Source organism: Sardina pilchardus, chromosome 6, assembly GCF_963854185.1.
Source record: "Sardina pilchardus chromosome 6, fSarPil1.1, whole genome shotgun sequence".
Classification (NCBI taxonomy): Eukaryota; Metazoa; Chordata; class Actinopteri; order Clupeiformes; family Clupeidae; genus Sardina; species Sardina pilchardus.
The window spans coordinates 17,664,454-17,686,576 of record NC_084999.1 but is presented as its reverse complement, the minus strand read 5'-3'; the positions used below and the strand labels follow the sequence as shown (position 1 = coordinate 17,686,576).

The window sequence follows — 22,123 nt, the reverse complement described above, 5'->3', positions numbered from 1 at the left end:
TCTTGAGCCACCACTGCCAAAAAAACTACGCTACGCATGACTGCATAGAGAAGACTACATATCTACTGAAGACTAGCACGGCGATGGCTGTGAAAGAGAGCTCCATATGAATGAGGAGAGAGGAGTGGTGAGAGCAGCTGGGTGCTGGAGCGGAAGTGAAGCGCTCACTGTGAGGATGTGTGGCGGCCATGTTGGAGCATGTGTTGCTGAGGGAATCTCAGAGGAGGAAGGGCAGGGGCCCACGGGCAGCTGAGCTCTACGTCATACACACACACACACACACACACAAATACACACACTGTGTGTGAGAGAGTGAGAGTGGGAGAAAAAAAGGAAACAGAGAGAAGGAAAAAAAGACAGCAATATATATGCATATATAACTATATGTAACTACACATATATATATGTATTTCTCTCTCTGTCCCTGAGGGAGAGAGCGAGCAAAGAAGATAAGGAGACAGAGAGAGAGAGAGAGAGAGAGAGAGAGACAGAGAGAGGTAGGAGGCGGGAAACGGGGGGAGGGTCTATCCATGATTGTTCTGCACTGTGACAGGAGGCTCCAGGGCTGAGGGAGAGGGGGGTGGAGTGGAGTGGAGGAGGTGGGGGGGCTATTTATAGCGGCCAGCAGCCCCCCAACCCCCCACCCCCTTTTTTTCTGTGAGAGAGTGCGACCCTTTTGCGTCAGTGCAGAGAACAGAGAGCAGGGAGCAGGGAGCAGGGATGGGGTGGCGGGGGAGGCTGGCGGTTTGGTCATGGATGAGGAACCACAGGGTGTTCTGTAGGCGGCTGCCTCTACTAGCCCTCTACCCTGACACTCCATCTCCCTCTCTCTCTCTCTCTCTCTCGATCATTCACATCGCTAAATGTAAAAAAGCCAAATCCTCACACTGCTCCGCCACAGCCTCTCCACTCCCCTCCTCATTTTCCACCCATCCCTCCCTCCCTCCTTCCATCCCTCCCTCCCTCCATCTTTGCCTCCGTCACTGCGCTCGTCAGAGAGCAGAGTGCTGAAACGCAAGCGCCCTGTCACCTTCACATCTTCGCAGCACATCTCTTCTCACATAGACAGGTGCAGACCCTGAACAGCAGGCAGGCAGGCGAGCGATCGAGCAAGCGAGCGAGTCCGTTAGCGCACGCGAGTGTGAGAGATGGCGATAACAGGCTTTATTAAACATAGGGGAACCCGTCTCCCTATGAATCAAATGACTGACCGCTGCACATGATGGCAGGGGGCAGAATTGAATGGCGAAGCAGTGGCTGTGGCAATCTTTTGGATCAAATTGGGAACCAAGCGGGATTCCCAGCGCATCATTCATATAGGCAGCCACACCATGTGGCCAGGCTATTCTCATTGATAGGCAAGCCACAGAGAACAGGGCTGGTCATCCCTGCCCATGGCTTCTGCAGCTTACGCCTTGCATTCCAATGGCACCAAAACTCAGCAGTGTTCTGATAGTCCTTGATCTGAACCCCCCCTCCCCTTCTCTATCTCTCTTTCTCACTCTCCTTTCCCTCCCCCTCCCCCTCTCTCTCTCATTCTCTCCGTGTGTCTTTGTCTGTCTGTCCTTCTCTCGCTGTCAACGTGAAAGCCCCCGATGTGGCGCAGCCTCTGATATTCTGGGCGCTGCAGCAGCATGCAGTGGTTTACCACTGGGTGCAGCCAGCATAAAAATTCTGCAGGCAATTACGTCCCACACAGACACGCAGCCCAATGTGATTGGAGAGGCTCATGTGAAAGAGGCGAGCATGCACGAGCGAGCGCCCAGACTGCAGCTGTGTGTGTGTGTGTATGTGTGTGTGTGTGTGTGTGTTTCTCTGTGTATATGTGTGTGTGTGTGTGTGTGTGTGTGTGTGTGTGTGTGTTTCTCTGTTTATATGTGTGTGTGTGTGTGTGTGTGTGTGTGTGTGTGTGTGTGTGTGTTTCTTTGTGTACATGTGTGTGTGTTTCTGTGTGTGTTTCTTTGAGTATCTGTGTGTGTGTGTATGTATGTATGTATGTGCAGCAGAGGCACCATCCCAGGTGACAGAGGAGAGGGGGAAGGGGACAAAGGGGGGGCACTAGGACCCAGTGGAGGCAAGCCAAGTGCGCGAGGCAGGCAGGCAGCAAGGCAGCAAGGCACTCCAGCATGAGTCAGGCGTGTTGTGTAACAGGGAGAGACCAAGGGCCCAGCTCGCTGCTGGCTAGCAATGCATCATGGTGACCAGGGCTCACACACATGCACGCTTGCACACACACACACGCTTGCACACACACACACACACACACACACACACACACACACACACACACACACACACACACACACACACACACACACACACACACACACACACACACACACACACACACACACACACACCAAATACATCAAACACTCACAAACTCTTTTTCTCTCTCTCTCTCTCTCTCTCACACACACACACAAACACAAACACACACACACACAGACAGAGACGCAGACAGATAGACAGACACACACACACACACACACACACACACACACATATACACAGACTGCTCATATACATAATTCCCCTCCTACACATACAGAGCATGAACACAAACAATCACACATTTGATGTACACAGATAATCATATTAAAACACTCACACAGCCAAGACCAGAATATCACGCCGGCCATGGCCGTCATTGCCCCTTTCATTGGCCGTGATGGCCATTTAAAAATCATGCCCTGTGTGACTACTTCCCCCTTCTTTCCATATTCTGCTTTATATCCGACTGATGCAGCAATTTTAATTTGCAGCCTATGGCCTGTCAAAATAATCTTAGCATTCACAGAACAAATTAATTTACTCTTTGATATGGTGGAGAAAGTGACAGCGCTCGGCAAGAAAAATCCAACATTCAGCAACCAGAAGATTTAGATTTTAGGCAGCTTTGGAAAGCAAAAGCCTAATGCCAGCTGTGATGGATCCATTTCCTTATGTTGTTGTAGAGAAGTAATGTTTTTCTTGACAATGTGCTGTTGTTGATAATGTTAATGTTAAAGGGGTAGTTTGGAATAATAGTGTAGGACCTAATTTACAGTTTAGCCAGTGACTAGTTTCTCGGCAGCAGTGGAATTTTACTTTGCCCTGGTTAGTATACTGTCCGAAAAGTAAGCAGAAAAGCACACTCCAGTTCAAGCACACCTAGGTAATATCAGTCCACCGTTGCTGTAGTCTACTGTATGCCTAGTACTACCTACTACAGGGAACAAAGTATTACTATTGCAATGCGATGCAAGGCAAGTTTCATTCCTAACATTATTCTATCAACACAGACATCTACTGTACATCGATAGTCTGATGTTATCATTTATTTGCCTCAGAGATGTACTGTGGAGTGGGGTGGGTAAGACTGTTTTTAGTGGCAGGCTAGCACATACCATTGACTTCCACTAGCCTAGCACCAGTGAACTCTGAATGACTAGATGATGATTAGTTTGTGCTGGAAACGGTCTCCACTGATAAATATCATATTAGCTAACTTGGACATGAGGTCCTATGCCTAAAATCCTGAACTACCCCTTTAATTCATTGGATTCCCTCACATTAATGCGAGGAGGAATTCTTTAACACTACCCTGGCATATCATACTGTAAATGTTATGAGATAAGATAGCTCCCAAAGCCTTGCTTAACTATATCACATGTATCACATCACATGAAAGAGCTTTCTCTCCGTTTTTAAAAGATATTAGCAGCTAATTGCTGTGATAAACGGTTTGCGAGATAAGTAACTTTACTGTAATTGAATCATATTATTGTGCATACAGTTCTGCGCCCATCTCCGGCGCACCCATTCATCTCCGTGGAATATCTCAGGAACTCTTCACTCAACACATGACAAACCATATATCAGAATAAACAGCTGAACACACTTACCGAACACAAAGGTGTAAAGCATTCCCCTGTACAATTAGCCGTTCCGGAGTAATCCGATTTGAAATTGCAGCCTATTTCATTTACATGCATGTCTCCAACTTTGGGCTTTAAGTTTACAATGTGCTGTTTAATACATGATTTCATATCAAGTCAAAAACAAAATAAATGTTAAATATAGCCTAGATATCTGTAAATATTACAATCTGATGATTTACAGTTCTATATAGGCTTACAGTATATGCCATGTTTCATGTTTTTGTAAGGTTTCATTCAGTGATTATAGGTCTACTGCTGAGAATAGTTTAAATAAAACTTTGATCATTTTTATGTAGCCTAGGCTATTGCTAACTTTGGTCCTGGTGCCTTGATGTGTGGCCTTTGTGCCCTGCCAAATATGCCCAACTGAAGACCATGTGACCTTGCCCCTAAAATCATGAAATTCCAGGTCTGCACACAGCTACTGTATAGTCACAGACAACGGCATCCATAAATGCAGGATTTACACTGGGAAGAAACACACTGCAGGAGTTCAAAGACACGTCTCTCTCATCCTTTCTCTCTTTCTCTCTGTCTCTCTCCCTCTCTCGTACTTCCCCACAAACGGAGGAAGTGAGAGACAAACACACACGTCCACATTAGCGAGCTCTGTGCCGTGGGCCTGCATAAACAAACATGCTCTTCCTTCTTCCTCCATCTCTCTGCCTCTCTTTCACACGCATGAAGAAACACAGTCTTGTCAGCTGCCTGTATCACACATCACATGAGTCACGCCTACATCACAGACGTGTTGCATGCCATTCGTTCTGCTCATTCACATATGCCACTCCTCAGCAGACTCTGTTGAAGTTGCCATACAATGACACAATGTCTATTTTGAAGGGCAATGTTTTGTCCATATTTTGATGACGTGTGCTGCTAAAATGAACCCAATTTCACTGACCTCACCTGCTGTGGCAAGTCTGATACACTAGACACTCTTCTAAATGACCATTTACTGTAGATGCCCCATGGGATGCATTTTATGACACATGCTGATACAAACAAGTTCTGGAAATCATTCACAAACCGTTAAAGGGCATAACGGTGACAGCCGGGAATTGAACCCCCAACTTATCTGGCTACTGCACGCTAGCCCGGTTTAGCTTAGCCACTACGCTACCAGCGGCCCGGCATCCCATTCCTCATCCCCTTATCCACTTAGGACAGCGTGCAGCTCGCATCAGGACGCTGTGCAATGCTGATAAAGAGCTGAGGGGGGCCGCCGCCCTTGCCGGCCCCGACCGGGGCAGATGGTGTTCAAGGCGTAAAATCAGAATGGACCTTCACCTCCTGGGAGGGTAGGTTATCCCACGAGCAAGCTGCTCACTATCACATGCTAGCATGGCATCTCAAAACACGGCACCGGACGTGAGAGGACTTCATTAATATGGGGGAAGCCCTTCGTTTGAAGCAGTGACTTTCATATGAGGTGAACCCAGATGGGGAAAAAATCAGCTTAACAAGTTTAACAATCTGTACTGATTAGGAACGTCACAAATCAATCAATTTTGAATACTAGATCACAGACTCCACGATGTCAAAAGCCTTCAGTCATGAGATCATTTTTGTAATCAAGTACTGAAATGATTTTTCTGATTGAAGTCAGAAAACTTATCAAATCAATTTTCTCCAAATGTGTTCCACCATTTTGCTTTGCTTGAGACAGCAACATATATCAAAGGAATTCTGAATTATCACTAAAAAAGAAAGGTTGGGCATGAAGTCTGGCTTTGGCTCAGTTCAGAGTTCAGTTTTAGCCAGTTACTTCAGCTGGTACCACATTTTCAGTGCATTTTGATTAATTAAAAGTATGTGTTTTTGGCATCAGCAATACATCTTGTGTACTGAGTTTCTCTTTCATTGAACTTTATACTTGGTTGGGCATTTCTGCCCACTTACTTACCCAGCATGCCTTTGTTGGGTTCCGACAGACACATGTCCTTCTCGGCGCTGGGCAGCACGAAGCCCACCACAAAGATCTCCACGCCGTCGGCCATGAGCGCCAGGCCCAGCACGAAGTACAGCGTCCACTGAAAGCGCCCGTGGCCGCACTCCTGCAGGATGGTCTCGTACTGCTGGGCCAGCTCCTCCTGGTCCTTGCGCCGCTCGGCCTCGTACTGGGTCGTGTCCCTGAACTGGGCCTGCTGCGCCTGATCCGCCTGCCCGTCGGCCTTGCCCGAGGAGTCGGCGCGCGGGATGCCCTGGTACTCGCCCTCGTAGATCTCGTCGTCCTCGTCGTGGCCCTCCGTCGAGTCGCTGTGGCCCTCCTCGTCGTTGGCGCGACTGTTGCTGCGGTAGTACGAGCCGTCCTGCGCCTGCTGGGGATAGTCTTCGTCATCGTCCTCCTCCTCGAAGCGCGCGTACGAGCGCTTGGTGTACTCGTCGGCCATCTTGTCCACGTGGCGGCCCACCTTCTTGCCGGCGTGGCGCTTCACCTCTTTGGCGATGTCCTTGGCGCCTTTTATGAAGGCCGTCCGGTCTCTGTATCCCTCATCCATCTTGGCGTGTGTGTTGTTTCACTGTAAGACGGGGTGTGTGTGTGTGTGTGTGAGTGTGTGTGTCTGTGCAGAGCAGCTACAGGGGACCTTGTGTCAAGAGTGAGCCGTTGGCATGTATGTGCACACTGCCGTGTTAGAGCTTCAGCACCATGGACAGCTGCCGGTTCCAGATGGGGTTTTTTTCACTCCACACCTGCTGGAATGCAGAGTCTGTAAGAAAGAAAGGAGAGGGGGGAAACATACAGGTTGAGCTACTGCAATCAGTGCACAGGGTACATGTGAAACTGACCTTTTAAACATGAACGATCTAGTATGATATTGGCAGATATTGGCAGTATCAGACATGTACAACTATCCTGTTATGCATGAGAATGCCCTACTCTAAAGGTTCTGTTCAGTAATATAATTTGTATTTACCACACACTTATCTACCAGCAGCGGAAGGCTTCACAATGTTGCTAAAGTCTACTGTGTTCTGTAAATATATAGCAAAATGCGACGTGGGTGAGATGCAGTCACTCGGAAAATGGCCAGTTATGGTCTCGTATCTAACGTGGAGAACCGCCCAGAAGAAAATGCCTCTGAAAGGTGCCCCCACAGGTCTCCACAGGTGGCCTCACGTTCTCTATGCCTGCCAACCTGAATTAAAAACCTCGAGGGAACGCGGACAACAGAGGCCCTTTTCTAATGGGCATGTAATTATATCTGCTCTGGTGGAAATCTTTGCGCTATTATGCCCTGACGTCTGGAATGAAATAACGATATTAGCGAGGATTCCAATAACGGCATTAATAACACAATGCATAATTAACCAACATCAATAATATCTCGGAGGCAGCGGCCTTAATGCGCAGTGACACTTTGAAATATCACTCTCTTTCTTTCTCTCTCTCTGTCTCTCTCTCTCTCTCTCGTTCTCCTTACAGAGGAGCCCTTTGCGGCATGAAATCAGTCGAGGAGCAGAGAGCCATTTTACGGTACTCCTTCTGTAAACCAAACACGGACAATCGCTCTCTCGACCCTCCTTTCCGCCGTCTCTCCACCTCTTTGCCTGTCACTCAGCTGCCGTGTTAGCGGTGCTGAAGGATAATTGCTTTTTCGGCGAGGGCCTCTTTGTTGCATTTTCCATCCAGAAAGAGACCCGCCACGAGGGCAAACTGGCGTCTGCGTTTGCCATCTCTTCACCTTCCGTCTCCATCTGATCTCCGTCTCGACGGATCCTTTGACCGTGAGGCACTCAGGCGAGCGGCGACACCACAAGGATGAAGCTCTCTGCAGCACTCCCATTCAGCCTCTCGGCGGAACGCGGCATTGTTGAGATACTTGAGTTGCCACAGAAAACACACCACTCACATCACCTCATCTGTTCATGTTCTGAATGCTCATCTACAGTACTGGCTCAGTTCAAAAACACCGATCCTAAGACAAGGCCAAATCATCCAGAAACACCAACACAAAAATTCATCTTTTTTTGCCAGGGAGTATAGGCCATCAACTATCAATTAAGTGTATTATCAAATGGATTTTTAAAACAGAAATGCAAATGCTATCACCAGACCAAGCTCAATCGTTTAAGATTGAACATTAGTCTGGGGAGTCTGTTTCTACTGCAGGAGAGGCGTCATCACTGGGCATAGCTCAAATGACTCTGTACGCAATTGGATAGTCCTTCAACCAATCAGGTACCAACAATCCAGGTACACCAGGTGGATAAGCCAGTTTGTGATTGGTCCCCGCAGATTTGTAACAGAAGTAGGGTAGAAAAATGTGGAGGTTTCCAGCCAGAACTGCAGGGCGAAATCAAATCACCGGCAGATTGGGCTGGGTTTAAACAGTCTAACTTATTAGTGCAGACTGCAGATTATTACACAATACACATAGATGCTTCACCAGCTTGTCTACACCTTGAGCATGGGCACCAAGCAACTCAGTAATGTTGATGTCTTAGTGGTATCTTCCTGGTCAGGTTGGGATGGGCTAGCAGAGCTGTGGACCCAGGAGTGAACCATGCCTCAGGGTATGTCTGAGGAGGCACCGGTCAATAGAAAGGCCATGCTGCCAAAAAAGCCCTGGGGACATTGGATATTTCTGAGAAATGCTTCCTTTTATAGATAAACAAAGCTCTAGGGTTTTACATCAAACCTCTCTTGTTGTATTTGCCCATGTGTGTCCACTGTTTGGTGTGAACCTCTAAATCCAGTGGCATGAAAACATCAATTTCCTTAATGCGCCTTAAATTCTACTCCCCTCACTCCAATTCTCCAAATCTTTCTTCCCACAAGCAACCGTTAAACCAAATGATCACTGGTCCAACACAATGATTAATTGGCTGCCCACTATACTAACAAATGATCTCAGTCACCATACCCACAAGTATACCAACATCATCATCATCATCATTGTTATCAGGGGTGTAGTGCTAAAATAAAAGGTGGGTAAACTATGATGCCATGTAGTATCATATTTTTAAAAAAGGCATTCAGAACATGTTTGATGATGGTGGAGGTTACTGTCCAATGATTATAACAATACCAGTGGTATTAAATGGTTCCTAGAGTGTTGAGATGGGTCCTTGACTGTGGACAATACAGTGTGATTTTTGAATGTTAAAAGTTGCAGTTGGTGAATAACCTCTTTTGAGAGGTGGATAAACTATTTCTGAAGTGTCAGAGGTGGATAAACTATTCCTGAAATGTCCAGAGGTGGATAAACTGCGTTAACTTGCATTTAGCCTCCACTTCAGCTCTGGCTGTGATCATTAAGAGCATGGAATGCATGCAGGCACAGTTTTCAACAGGACCATCTTGGACTGTGTCGCTCCCTCCCAGAAAAGCAAAAGCGCTAGCAGTGACTCAGCGTCCATTAGAGGTCAAGCATCTCCCTCACGTGCCCTCCACTAACCGGAGAGGACTCTATACTGACCACACAGGTTGCTCCTGACAAACATTATTCCTTAGCAACTAGACACCATGCGCACAAATAAGGTCCTGAAATCAAATACGGCAGCAAATAACCTTTAGAAAATAAAGAATCAACAGACATAAATGTCAATATCAGCGCAGGTCAGGTAGTAACTTGGTAAGTAACTGGCGGTGGTATCTCTCTCTGCTCGTTCAGGTCAGAACGACAGGAGCAATTACTCTCAGTGTGTATCACTCAAATGCTCTTTGATAACTACCTATTTACCAAATTGGTAAAAAAAAAAATAAACTCAAAGAGATGTGGCAAACGGAGCTTCACTACTGCCGAGGATTTTCCATCGGCCTGTCAAAGCTCAAATAAAATGTGTTGAGCTATATGGCATGTGAAATGTTGTATATTGAATTCAAGCATTCCAATCTTGCCAGAAACAATGGGGTCTATAGAGCATGCAGCTCTACAATCCATTATGAAAATAGTCTAATAATTGATAATAATCATAATCAATAATAATCATTGGCTGTAGGCCTAGTACATATAGAATGAGATGAGCTGCATGAGGTATGGTCTCAAAGGCGAAAAACATCTAATTGGTGGAAAATTACACCCTTTTCTGTGACACCATTTTGTTGATGCCTCTTTGATCTGGCAGCCAAGCTGAAAATGAATATGAAAATCAGGAACAAATGAGAAATAGCAGAACTCTAAAAGATGAAAGTGCATCAGTAAATGCTAATGTTTGAATATTATTTCTCATTTTTGGATGAAAGTGTCTGCTAAATGAATAAATGTAAACTTTCCTTTCATAGTCAAATAGCATTTACATTCAACATGTCATAGTTTTATATCTTATTGAGTGTTACATCTCGAGTTGTCAATACACTAGTAGAAACAGTGATGCACAGTCCACCAAACAAGGCCTGTGAAAGCAACTTCTCGCATCCTGGCTCCAAAGTCAGGCCCTGAAATCAGAGCTGATTTAAATCTCGGGCCCCTTGTGGGCCAGCAAATCCCCAGGCAACCGCTTTGAAAACCCCGGCCATTAATGTGCGCTTCCTCCGCTGGACCGAAGGAAAAAAAGGGGAAAGGAGGAAGGGAATGGAAGGAAGAAGAAAAGAAAAAAGACAATCGAGTTCCTCTCGTTCATTCAGCTCAGCAAGCACTCACTGCACCAGCTAAGAGCTTGAAAAGGGATTTCCTGTGCCGTGTAGATTAGGCCCTAAAAGGACACACGGAGGCATAAAACAACAGAGAGAGGGATACCGCTGAAGAAAGACAACTGCTGTTATCTGTGGCCATTTGTGAACACAGATGCTAGCTGCTGTGGGCGCCCAGATTTAGACGGATAATAGAGCTTTAGGGAGAGTCATGATAGGGGTGAAGGCTGAAGCTGATTAACCTCACTGCCATAAAGAGCATAACTAATTAGTTATACAGTATATTTTGCATAAAACAGTTTGGAATTCCTAAGAGGACCTGTATCTGAAATATACCATCCCAGGGGGTACCTCTTTGGGTGCCTATATGCATACACTATTGGTTTTATGGTAAAAGGTAGTGAAAAGGACCTGCAACTTCTAGCAGGCATCTGCTAGCTGAACACACAGCAAGGTCTCTTAAAAAGAGAGGCAACTTTAAGGAGACAGTGCTGTCTTTACCCTGCGGTGTGCTTAACAGCTCGTGTTTTATAGCGCCTTTCCCCTCTACACGAGTCTGCAAGGAAGGAGTCTGTGCAGCTTTTACAATTTCAATTAGAGCCAGATGAGGACATGCATCACTGCAGCCGCCGAACGCAAAGACAAGCTCGCCGGTCTCTGAGCTACTGTACTGTCTGGCTCACTACACTAGAGTTCATCACAGCTACCAAGAAACCTATTTGAATCCACTGGTGAGAATCTTGCCTTAATGTCCTTATGTCTTTATCACACTCCTACTGAAGGTGTATTGTACTCTAGCTATCGTCTATTGGCAAATGACAAGAGGCAAGATTATTTCATATTTCTATGCACATGCCAAAAAAAATAAAAAATTGGGAATAAGACAACATACGATATTTCAAATGTTCTTGTCAACGCCACCACATCAGCGCGGGTCTCTCTCTGTTAGACAAGCCATCTTAAGGGAGAAGATGCTGTCTTAACCATCCATGCTTTATGGTGCCTCTCACCTAATAACGACTCCGCTGGGAACCCTTGAGGCTGTGCGGGGGCTCTTTAACGTTTCAATTAGCGCTGCATCAGGACATATTTCAGCTGCGGTAAACAAGTGATGCAATCTATTCTCTCATAAGGGGCCAGCTGGAGAGTCCATTAACTGGCTTGGGTATCATCATAGCACGGCAAGGTTGTAGATTTCAAAGGAAAGGTATACTGAGAGTGAGATGATATGTTAACTGGATATGTTATTATAAAATAACATATTATATTATGTGTAGGCCTACATAAATCCATTCAAAAATGGTTTGGCTGTTCATAAAAATGCACCTTACATAAAATGTTGAGTTATCCTCTCCAGTGTGTTACATCTTGGAGACATCATTTATTTTGATGATTGTCAGAGGATTCATCATATCAGATGATTGCCAATCACTTATAGTGAAGTGGATCCTTAGCAACTGCCATCATGGCATGGTAGTGTAGATGATTTCAAATGGGTATTGTGTGCAGAAGGAGATGTACAAGCTATGATAGTAAGATGCATATCGTATCAATCCATCCATCCAACTACATGTTTTGTCTATTCATAGAAATGTAAGCGATTTTGAGTCATTATGTCATCTAGCTCCAAACACATTGTTACAAGTGGAGTAGGAGTGTAAGAAAATATAAAATAGAATATCGTGATACTGTATCGATTTTCCAAAACATACTATTGATATCTTTTTAATAACAGTTTAAATGCAAGCACTTTATTTTGTTATTGACATAGGCAGAAGTGTACTTTACAGTGTACAGCAAACTTTTAGACCTACATTTTATGTGTATGATGATGTCTTCTTCTTCAGTTTTTCTGAAATTAGACATTTGATCGTAACCAATGTATCGTGGCATGTACTGTATCGACAGATTCTTGCCAATACACAGCTCTCATGTGGAGACATTACTGTACATACATGTACATGTATGTATGTGAGGTTTCTACAGTATGTCATATCTAATGGTCTATAATCCCACCAGATGATTGCTCTCTATTTTCAGCATGAAGAATAATTTATAGTAAATGATCTTTTTCTCTTGCACAAATCTTCCATAGCTGTGTTTACATCGTGCATGTGGCAAGTTGCAACATGCTTAATACAACCAAGTGGCCACGTGAACTGATTCACCACAGATTCATTAATCTTATAAGTACAAAACAGTTCCTGTCCTAAGATGCCACACACGCTCGGAGAAAGGAGGCTTGCAAATAAAAGGACCAAGAAGGAGCACCTAATTGAAAGCTCATTTGTATCAAATGGAAGAGAACATCCAGGGTGGCGACGGCGTGCAGCTCTCATTGCAGGTGATGAAAGGCTCAATTACGTAACTCAGTTTGTATTACTCAGAGGGTTCTATGGGGAGCAGAGATCTACAACTGGTACACTGAGGCAACTATACAGCCAGCGCTCCTCCGGCAGTATTTATTGATACTCTCCTCCTCCTTAAGGACTCCTCATGCACGGGATGTGCACTTGAATGTCTGTCCTCATTTGTAAGCTGCTCGGGATAAAAGCCTGGGATAAATGAATAAATGTACAAGTGTACTTTAAATGCGGTTTCCAAATGAGCTTAAAGTACACTTATTCATTAAGGTTATGTTGTATTTCTCAGGACAGTATTAAAATCATCACAAAATGGTTACACACCCGTGTTTAACTTCTCAGCTTAATTCCAAGTACCTCTGATATCCCCTGCACCATTAACTGGAGATTCATTACATGCAGGTATTTTATATTCACATCAAATGATAAATAGTGGAGAGAGAAAATAGTACAACTAACTGGGGACTAACTGTTGGCAGGATTTGCTCAAATAATCAACTCTTTCGCATCTTTCATGCTGGAACAGTGGATGGAGCTCTCTGAAGGGGTGACTATGGACTGCTATTTATGTCCGAGACTAAATCTCTCACAGACAGATTCGGGTTCTTTTAAGAGTCAGGAGTCAGGTGAAATAATTGCTTGTAAAACAGCTGACTGCCAAACCAGCCAAAACAGACAAGTGTCTCAGCGGTTAAAGATGAGGAGGCCACTCAGAGTCACTGCAGCAGAAATACAGACAAAAATCAAAGAGACTCTTGCTGAGCTGCTGCTCATGGGAATAAATCAGTCATCAGTCTGCGAGAGGAAAACAAAATCTCAAATTCCTTCTGTACAAAATCACAGCCCTTGAGGAGAAAACCTTGAAATAACCTCTCTGTCTGTTCTGAGATATTCGGTTTGAGGAATTCCTTTCTACGACACAAACTTGTGTCTGTTTCTACAAATAAACACTTTCAGGGTTCATTTCCACTCAGTATACAGTTTACACACGGGGGAGGGGTAAGGTGAACTTGGAAGTAAGGTGACACACTACCTGTATTTGGGCAATCAATCAAAAATGTTGTTGTGTGACCCTGCATTTAATTAGCATTCTACATTGTTATCTTGCTTTGGAAGGAAAAATCAGGAAGAACCTTGTAGATGAAGTGACGAGCATACTGTTTTGCCTTTTTCACCACATCTGGTTAAATCAGTGTCATAAAAAAATATCAATGTAATCCCTGGGACAGGCCAAGTTCAGCCATTTTGAGCCATTTTTTGTAGGCACACTACTAAGGTATTAACTGATGATAGCACATATATCTTGAACTGTTGTAGAGATTTTTTTTCATGTTGCCTTGATTCTTGTAAAAATAATCGCTCATCTAACCTCACTTACCCACATAAAAATGAACATATTTCATATCTCTTACAGGGCTTGCTGGGCTGAACTTGCACAGATGCTGGTTATTCTTGCATTGCAATAGCCTGGGTGTTCCCATCCTGCCTTGCACTGTGATTTCTTTCACGCTGTTAAGGCAGTCTGGACACTAACACCCACATTTTCGCCTGATGTTGGTAACCAATCACAGAACATCCGAGAAGTTTCCGTTGCCTTCTTGCGTCTACATTCGACGCCAAAGGATTTACACTGATGTCAATGGCAGCCCTTAGCGTTGCATATGAACGCGCGGGGGCACCTCATGCGTCCTCGTTCGACGAGTTGGGTGAGCTATGCGCATTTGATAGACATCCGTGGCGCCCAATGAACGGATCTGGGCATTTTTTCAAATACGAGAAAATGAACGTCTGGTTGCCAGACCACGTCTCATTTGAGAAGTGGTAGGCGTTAGCCAGGCTAGCATTGCAATGCTTTTGCACACATCGTGCCTGAGTGGTCAGACTGATTTGAATTTCACCAGAAGGCGACATATCCTGCCAGTGCCTAGTCATTGTCCATAATATTAATGAGCATGTGCCACAAAATGACTATGAGACGCCACAGGACGGCCCATTTGCAGGTCTTCTTGCCCGGGAGGCAACGCCGCACGTCAGAAGGCAGCGCCCTGACAGACTGACAGTAATGGGCCACAGTGACGGATAGCAGCCAGGTTAATTTGCAGCCAGTCGGAGCAGCCGAATCTGCACAAACAAATGCAGCCCCAGTGTGCTCTCCCCCGTACATCATGCACTCGCTCTCTCTCGGAGTGGGCCAGCGCTGGCTGGAAATCCCATCGTTCAATATTTGGTCTGCGTTCAAAGTTTATTTCCTCGACAGAGGCCCGGTGGGGGACTGGAAAAATAAACCTCTGTTTACGGAGGATGTCATAAGCTTCGCTCCCGTTCCCTGTCCAATATGGTGATCTGATGCGGCTAACGCCGGGTAATCCGATAAACAAAATGTGTTTTATTTACTGCAGTCTGCCAGTGTTATGTCACAAGCCAGCTGATCAGGATAGATAATCCTTCATGCCTTACATGCATATATGATCTGCAAATCGCAAAGAGGGATGTAGTGCAAACAAAACCTTAACCACTGTGAATGGCTAAAGGTAATAGTGTCAAAAATACATTGCCAATTGGCTTAGCATCATGCTTGATAAGAGCATCTCTGACTTGTTGGCTGGCTTGCTATGTTTTCCAGGGAGCGGCTTTTGGAAATGGAAAGAAAAGAAAGCTCAGGCCTCATCCGGATCTGGTGGCACATCTGAAAAGAGCTGCATCCTATTAGCAATTCTGGTGAATCGCTCACCAACACCCCTCCCTTCCTTTTCACGCCTGCATCGGCAATGATCATTATCATCATACGAACCATCTGATGCCCACCATCCATATACACCTGCCGCACCAAAAATCCAGCCAGTGTCTCAGCAATCAGCCACTCTCCACTGGCGTAGGGTGTGGCCCGGGCGAACTCCCCAGCAGCTCATCAAGACTGTGGCGATGTCCAGCGAAGCTTGCAGATGGCCCAGTCACACAGCAATATCCATTTTCAGAGGAGCATTTAGGGAAAGCAATCTGCGGTTCACGGCTCGATTTATCCAGGCATTCTGAGCAGCTCAATCAACCCTGTGACAGAGGGCCCTGATAAAAATTTGCTAAGCGTTAACCATCGTTTCACCTGGGTCCCTCGACGAAAACGCCATTTAACTTACATCACGGCACTGTGAAAGACCGATCGCTAACAGCCATAACAGCTCTGCTCTTCAATTACACAATTCACCGGGCCACTTTAGAGTGGACATTGATGGCTGATCAATGCCGGTCACAGGCATCAATCAAGCAGCCCGTTCAGCCCAGAGACTAGAGGACAGAAGACTGGGCCAAAATCCCTTTTTTCCACCCTTTCCACTCAGTAATTCCAGTAAGTCTCTCCTATTCCTGTGATTTACAGAAAGAAGCACTTCCAAGTTCCAACCAGTTTCTGCCGTGACTTGGTTCACAAGTGGCAGGGCAAAAAAAATGGCCGCTAACTTTCACACCATGGTTTCCACTCTCACTTGTCTAGGCAAAGCCATGGCTTGTGTTAATTGCATCCAGTGTTTTAGAAGAGGAAGTTGTTTACTGTGCTACACAAAGGTGCTTTAAAAATCGCTGTGCATATATTATCACAGGTGTATAACGGGCGGAAGAAGGCTTGAGGGGCACACCTTCACGCTGGTTGATGCCTAAAGAGTGTCGTTTTCATTTTTAGTGGGGACTAATAAAAAGCGCTCGGCGCGCTGCGCTGTGTGCACAGAGATTGTGTTGGACTAGCGTAGGTGTTTGTTGACTAGCCCCTGCGGGGCTCGCTTCAAACAGAGCAGGACAATGTGCCAATAGTGTGTGGGCTCCTGTGACATTGACCAGCCTTCCACACAACTAGGGGTGGAATCAAAGCTGGCCTTCGCAAACACACACACACACACACACACACACACACACGCACGCAAACACACGCACACACACACACACACACACACGCACGCAAACACACGCACACGCACACGCACACTCACATACACACAGACACTCAGGAGAGCTGGCCAGGAAGATTTGCCATCTTGGAGAATTAAGAGCAGTCTGACAAATTGTTCTTTGTGAATATACTGTAGTAATACATAATTACTTAAAAAAATAATTTAGAAACTCTCTAGTATCATTAATCGGGGTGTAGGTTTTTTTTTCCGATTGAGACCACAGCTTGTAGCCACCATACTAAATAGCTGAGTACATAATTGCCTTGAAATCGGTCATTCTATTCTTTCAGGGTAAAGTGAAGAGTGTCAGGCTGAAAATGCTATCACCATAATATCAGCTGGTAGTACAGACAGATGAAAAATACTGAATGTTGATGTGTTGATTATGAAGGAATTGGTAGTCTGTAGCCATTTGTAGTTTCCACATTACACATACAAAATGGCTGAAATTGCATGCTTCCTCATACAGAAATTAGAGTCTAAGTCCTTGCAGGATTTACATATGCTTCTAGACTGCAAATCCGACAAACAGGTGGTAATTAGTAATCATTTCCCTCACAATCTCCCTCCACCGGAAGACTTAAAACCTGACTGGACACTTAGCAATTGTTCCTCATGATGTTATCTCCACAAGCTGTCAGCAAGGCTCCACCTAAATTCCCTACAATTGATTCCTTATCTTGTGTCCTTTCTGCCATTGATCTACAAACAGACTGGATATGAATGCTGGCACAGGGAGTAAAATGGCCTCCACAGTGGCTTCCACCCATCTATTCCTCAGGGGATTCGTGCACAGGAAGCAAAAGGACGCAAGGAGGAGAGGCCAGGGGGCGGTGACTCTCACTCTCACCACCAATAGGAAAATAATAAGCCATGAGTGACAAGCCACTAGCACATTATTTTTCAAATAGAGTGAAAAGGTTTCTAAATATAATCTGAGAAATGGGAATTGCATCTGTGTCTCATCACAAGATGAAAACACCACTATTTGTATGCTCTGAAAAATCAACCAAGGTAGCTGTTGGTTGGATGTCTGCATTTTGTAGAGAGAAGGGGGTTGCTCTACACAGGACAGGCAAACAAGGAGGTAAACAGCAACAAGGATGTCCCTAAGGAATCTCAGGGGTTGTCTTCAAACAGCCTTTTCAAGCATTACAAACAACCTAACCAAGAGACAGAGGGCAAAGCAGCCAGGGATGAACTAACCAATGGCCATCAAGAACAAGGACCGGAAACTCACAAGCACACATGCTGTAACATTTTATTCTAAATAATTTCATATCAGATGTAATGATTTGAGTGAGGAATACTTTCCATGTATTTTCCATCGTTCCTCTCCCTCCTCGCCTCTAAAAACCATCAACTCCAACATTCACTCGAGCGCAAGCACAGCTGTGCATTCCATTTGTAGTACAACAGGCCCTGCAATTTGGACACTCAAAATGTTGAATGCCGGCGCAGGACACTGTGAAGCACTACTGGCAATGTGACCTTGGCACCATTTTCACCACCCCATTCATCACACTGAGTGATGGTGAAATCTTCTGTAAGGGCAGAACAAAAAACATGGCTGGTCTTGGAGAGTTAGACACGAGAGAGAAAGAGAGATGGAGGGAGGCTGAAGGCGGGGGGCGGGCTGGTGGTCCAACCATTAGGTACACACGGAGAGCCTTGGAGCCGTCTCTTTGGAAAGGACAAGCCCACTATGAGTCACGTTACCCCTGTAACAAATCTCTCAGTGTGCACTGTCACCATGGTCACACTTGAGCGGTCCACCGCCTTCACATCCACTCGGAGAGGAGGAGAGGACTTGCCACTCCGCATCCATTTGCTGCACTGCGTGGCTGACGCTTCTGAAATGAGTTGGATGAGTGTGCCGTCCTCGAACATGGGGAATGGAACACATCACTGGGGGAAGGAGAAAACGAAATGGCCTGCCTCCTGATTACCATAACAACCGGTTCTTGGTTGATTGAAATTAAGGAGACCAAGCGAATGACCGAAAAGCTTGAATGGGTAAAATGATATAAAAAAAAGGTGTGTTACACATCGTATCACACAAACACAATAGATATTGTGATTTGAATACTAATTTGTCTTCTACGGGAGCATTGATTATTGTTACATACAACTAGTCTTAGTACTGAGATTCTACAAGAAGTCCTTGTCAACAGGTTAACACAAGAGTGTTGAATACAACGTTCCCTAACCATCCTTTCAACATAACAAATCAACCTCGCAGCTTGTTATGGTGCTCGGAACCATTCTCCCCCAGAAGACACTGACTATACCGCAAGGATTACTGGCTGAGAGATTATGTTGCTAGGGTATGCAGACATCTATGTCAACGCACACTGCAGCTACTGCGCAATGATGTGGCTTCCCCCACCACCTTAAATCTCCCTTCGCTCCAGCAGCCTCTTTTCCCCCATGCATGGTGTAGGGTAAGTGGATAATATGGCTGCTCAAGATGAAAGGGCTTTCACTAGTTTGTCACGGCTGGTTCTTCCAGCCCCTTATTGGCGAAATATGAGAGGCCGACTAGCTGTTAATCGCATGTTAACCGTGTATCTCTTAGCACAAAAGAACAAATCAGGCAGAGCTTGCTTGATCGAAGTTGATCCATGGGAGTCATAACCGCTAATGAAACGAACAGCTCATTTGAATTCACAGATAACCTGGGCCAATGGGAAAAGTGACAAAAGACTTGATTATAGGACACACATTAATATGTTGATCCGCCAAAGCATTGTCCTGTTCCATTCATTAATCTGTCATTCTTGACTTGTTGCTCAGATCCATTAAAGGCCTCGTAGGCTGGCGAAAGCAATCAGATGAGGGTGGCAGAGAGAGAGCAACGTGTCCAAACAAATATTGATCTAATCTAATCAGCTAGCCTCTTGCCAAGCACTCAACATGCTCAAAGGTTCCATTCAACACCAGCAGCAGCACTCCTCTGAGGGTTACTCTCAATGTTAACCTGAAGGCTACAAGCTCTAGAGGTGATGGTGGGAGTGAGCGCAAAAACAATTGAAAGAAGGTGTAAAAATTAAGAGGGGCCATATTTGAAAATGATGGAAAACTCAAATGGAAGGGCATCGATGGCTGTCATCACTGGGGTAGGATTAATATCTGCCGTCAATTCAACAAGGAATCACTCTGTAACGACGCACCAAATCTATAAACAGCCAAATAAAATAAATATCTACATACAATAATCATAAACATAGCTAATAATCCAACTGAATGACAATTAGCTGATTATGCCACTGATCAAAAGGAGATATCAACAATATCAGTGTTCAGTGCCTTTTGTCCACATCTCACCCTTTCAATGCTTGTCCCTTTAGTTGTTAGAATGTTAAGTGATTCAGTGATGTAGTATAGGCAATGGTTGTGCTCATGTGATGGGCAATCATTCATAAACAAAGGCGTATTCCATTGGGAGTGTGGCTATCTTTAGTGATGATGCCCTGCATCAGCAAACATAGAAAAAACAGCTTATCAACAGACATAGGCCAACATGACATGTTCAGAATGCGCAGGATATTCGTCAAATATCCTTTCTTGTCTGTATTCTGAGAGTTTCCACTTCATCAAATGAAACATTCATAAACTATACTAATAAGGAGGTGACGTGAAATAGAGGAACCGTAAAAGAGAGCTTCACAACTTCACATAGTACCACGGTTCATACCTTCGACGTTGACGACGGATTTAATGAATCCACATGTGTGAAATTATAATAACCTATGAAAATGTACAATGTACAGCCTGCAGGCATCACCAAACGTGCGAACGAAAGAACTATGACCGGGCCTTAAAACATCCAGCTGATAAGACCACGTGATCTAATACACATATCTGTATATGTAGATCTAACGCATAGGATATTTACAGTCGCAAAAGAACACCTCTCATTTGCCCATTTCCCCTGTATGATGACGTTGAAATAGGAACGTCCGTCTACAGCAAGTTGTAGTCTTCGTGACTGCTGCAAGGTCACATTGTTCCCTGCAGATTACATCCGTGAATAGGCAACATGACATTCACATTCACAAATAACTGCAGTCAATCGATTTTTGTTTTCCAATTGCAAATCCGTCTTCAAACATTACCCATATCATGCGTCGTGTGTATGGAAAGGAATATTACCGTCAAAGCAAGCATAATGTATTCCACCCCTAGCATCACTGCCAATTGCACACTAAGGTGAATGGGCGAGGCTTTCTCGGACGTTAATCTGAATAAAACATTAATTATGGAGAATTCTGTGGCCACAACGCCGTACAGTTTCTTAACATTTAACTCACCAGTCAATGAGAAATAACACAGAAGTGGAAACTGCAGATATATCTGTCAGCACCTGCAAAATTACCACAGTACACAGCAGCTGTCGGCGCGAGGTGGTATGTTTGCAGTAGTAAGCTACAAGCCCCAATGGCCCTATGTTACACATTTTCGAACTCCATAGTCATACATTTGTCATCATCGGCCAAAATGGCTTCTTAGCTATACTGTGTTATATTCCATTATACAAGGAACACATCGTTTTCATGACGACGTAATGACGATACATGTAGCCTAGTCTATTTTTATCTTCAAGAAAAGAAAATGTAGCTGCGGATGGAACACGCCCGGGGGTTTTAATGCAGCAATTATCTTTCCACAGACCAAACAAATATGTTTTAATCCGTGATAAGCTCATAAATGGATAGTCATAATTAGCCTTCTCAAACTCCATTCGATTAAATGGACAAAATGTCACTTACCTTAGAGTGTAAGTCGTCCTCTTAATCGTTTACCCCCAAAACAGTGTCTATCTTTATGCGTTGAATTGTCTAAAAATGATGTTTGAGATGCGCGATTTAAAATGGTAGGGATGTCTGGACGGGTTTCGCTTAACCCTATGATGTGAACGCGATTGACGTGAGGGAGAGTGCAACCCTACTACACAGTATTCTCCTCCTCCGAGCATCCCCCTCCTCTCTCCTCCGTGCGCGCTGCTCCAGCATACACCATTCGCTTTGGAGAGGGGGTTCCTGCCGTTAAATTTCGGAGGACATGGGGTCCAGTGGGCTGGATAGCAAAAACGAGGTGACCTTTACTAAATCTCCCTCTTCCTAAATGCCGTTTTGGGGAAATCAGCTTGGAGACACAGGGGATCAGTGGTTTTCCATAGACAACACGCATACGCGCCACCCGTTTGGATGACACCATACGTCAGATTCGTCTTAAATGAATGTAAGGTTCTGCACATATGCACCATTTAAGGACATACCCTACGTATGTGCAGTGATCTGTGCACGACAGCATTCTGCC

At 44.9% G+C, this 22,123-nt stretch overlaps 1 protein-coding gene across 1 annotated transcript in view; it reads right to left on the bottom strand.

Annotated features, from left to right (window-relative positions):
- The window catches only part of sv2a (synaptic vesicle glycoprotein 2A), a 35,835-nt gene extending 14,129 nt beyond the window's left edge, over positions 1–21,706 (bottom strand). Inside the window, exons 1-2 of the mRNA XM_062538774.1 lie at positions 21,574–21,706; positions 5,830–6,634 (exon numbers count right to left, since the gene is read on the bottom strand). Of these exons, the coding sequence (XP_062394758.1) occupies positions 5,830–6,424 (595 nt within the window). The 5' untranslated portion in view covers positions 6,425–6,634; positions 21,574–21,706. The remainder of the gene's footprint in view (positions 1–5,829; positions 6,635–21,573) is intronic.
- Positions 21,707–22,123: the final 417 nt, after the last annotated feature.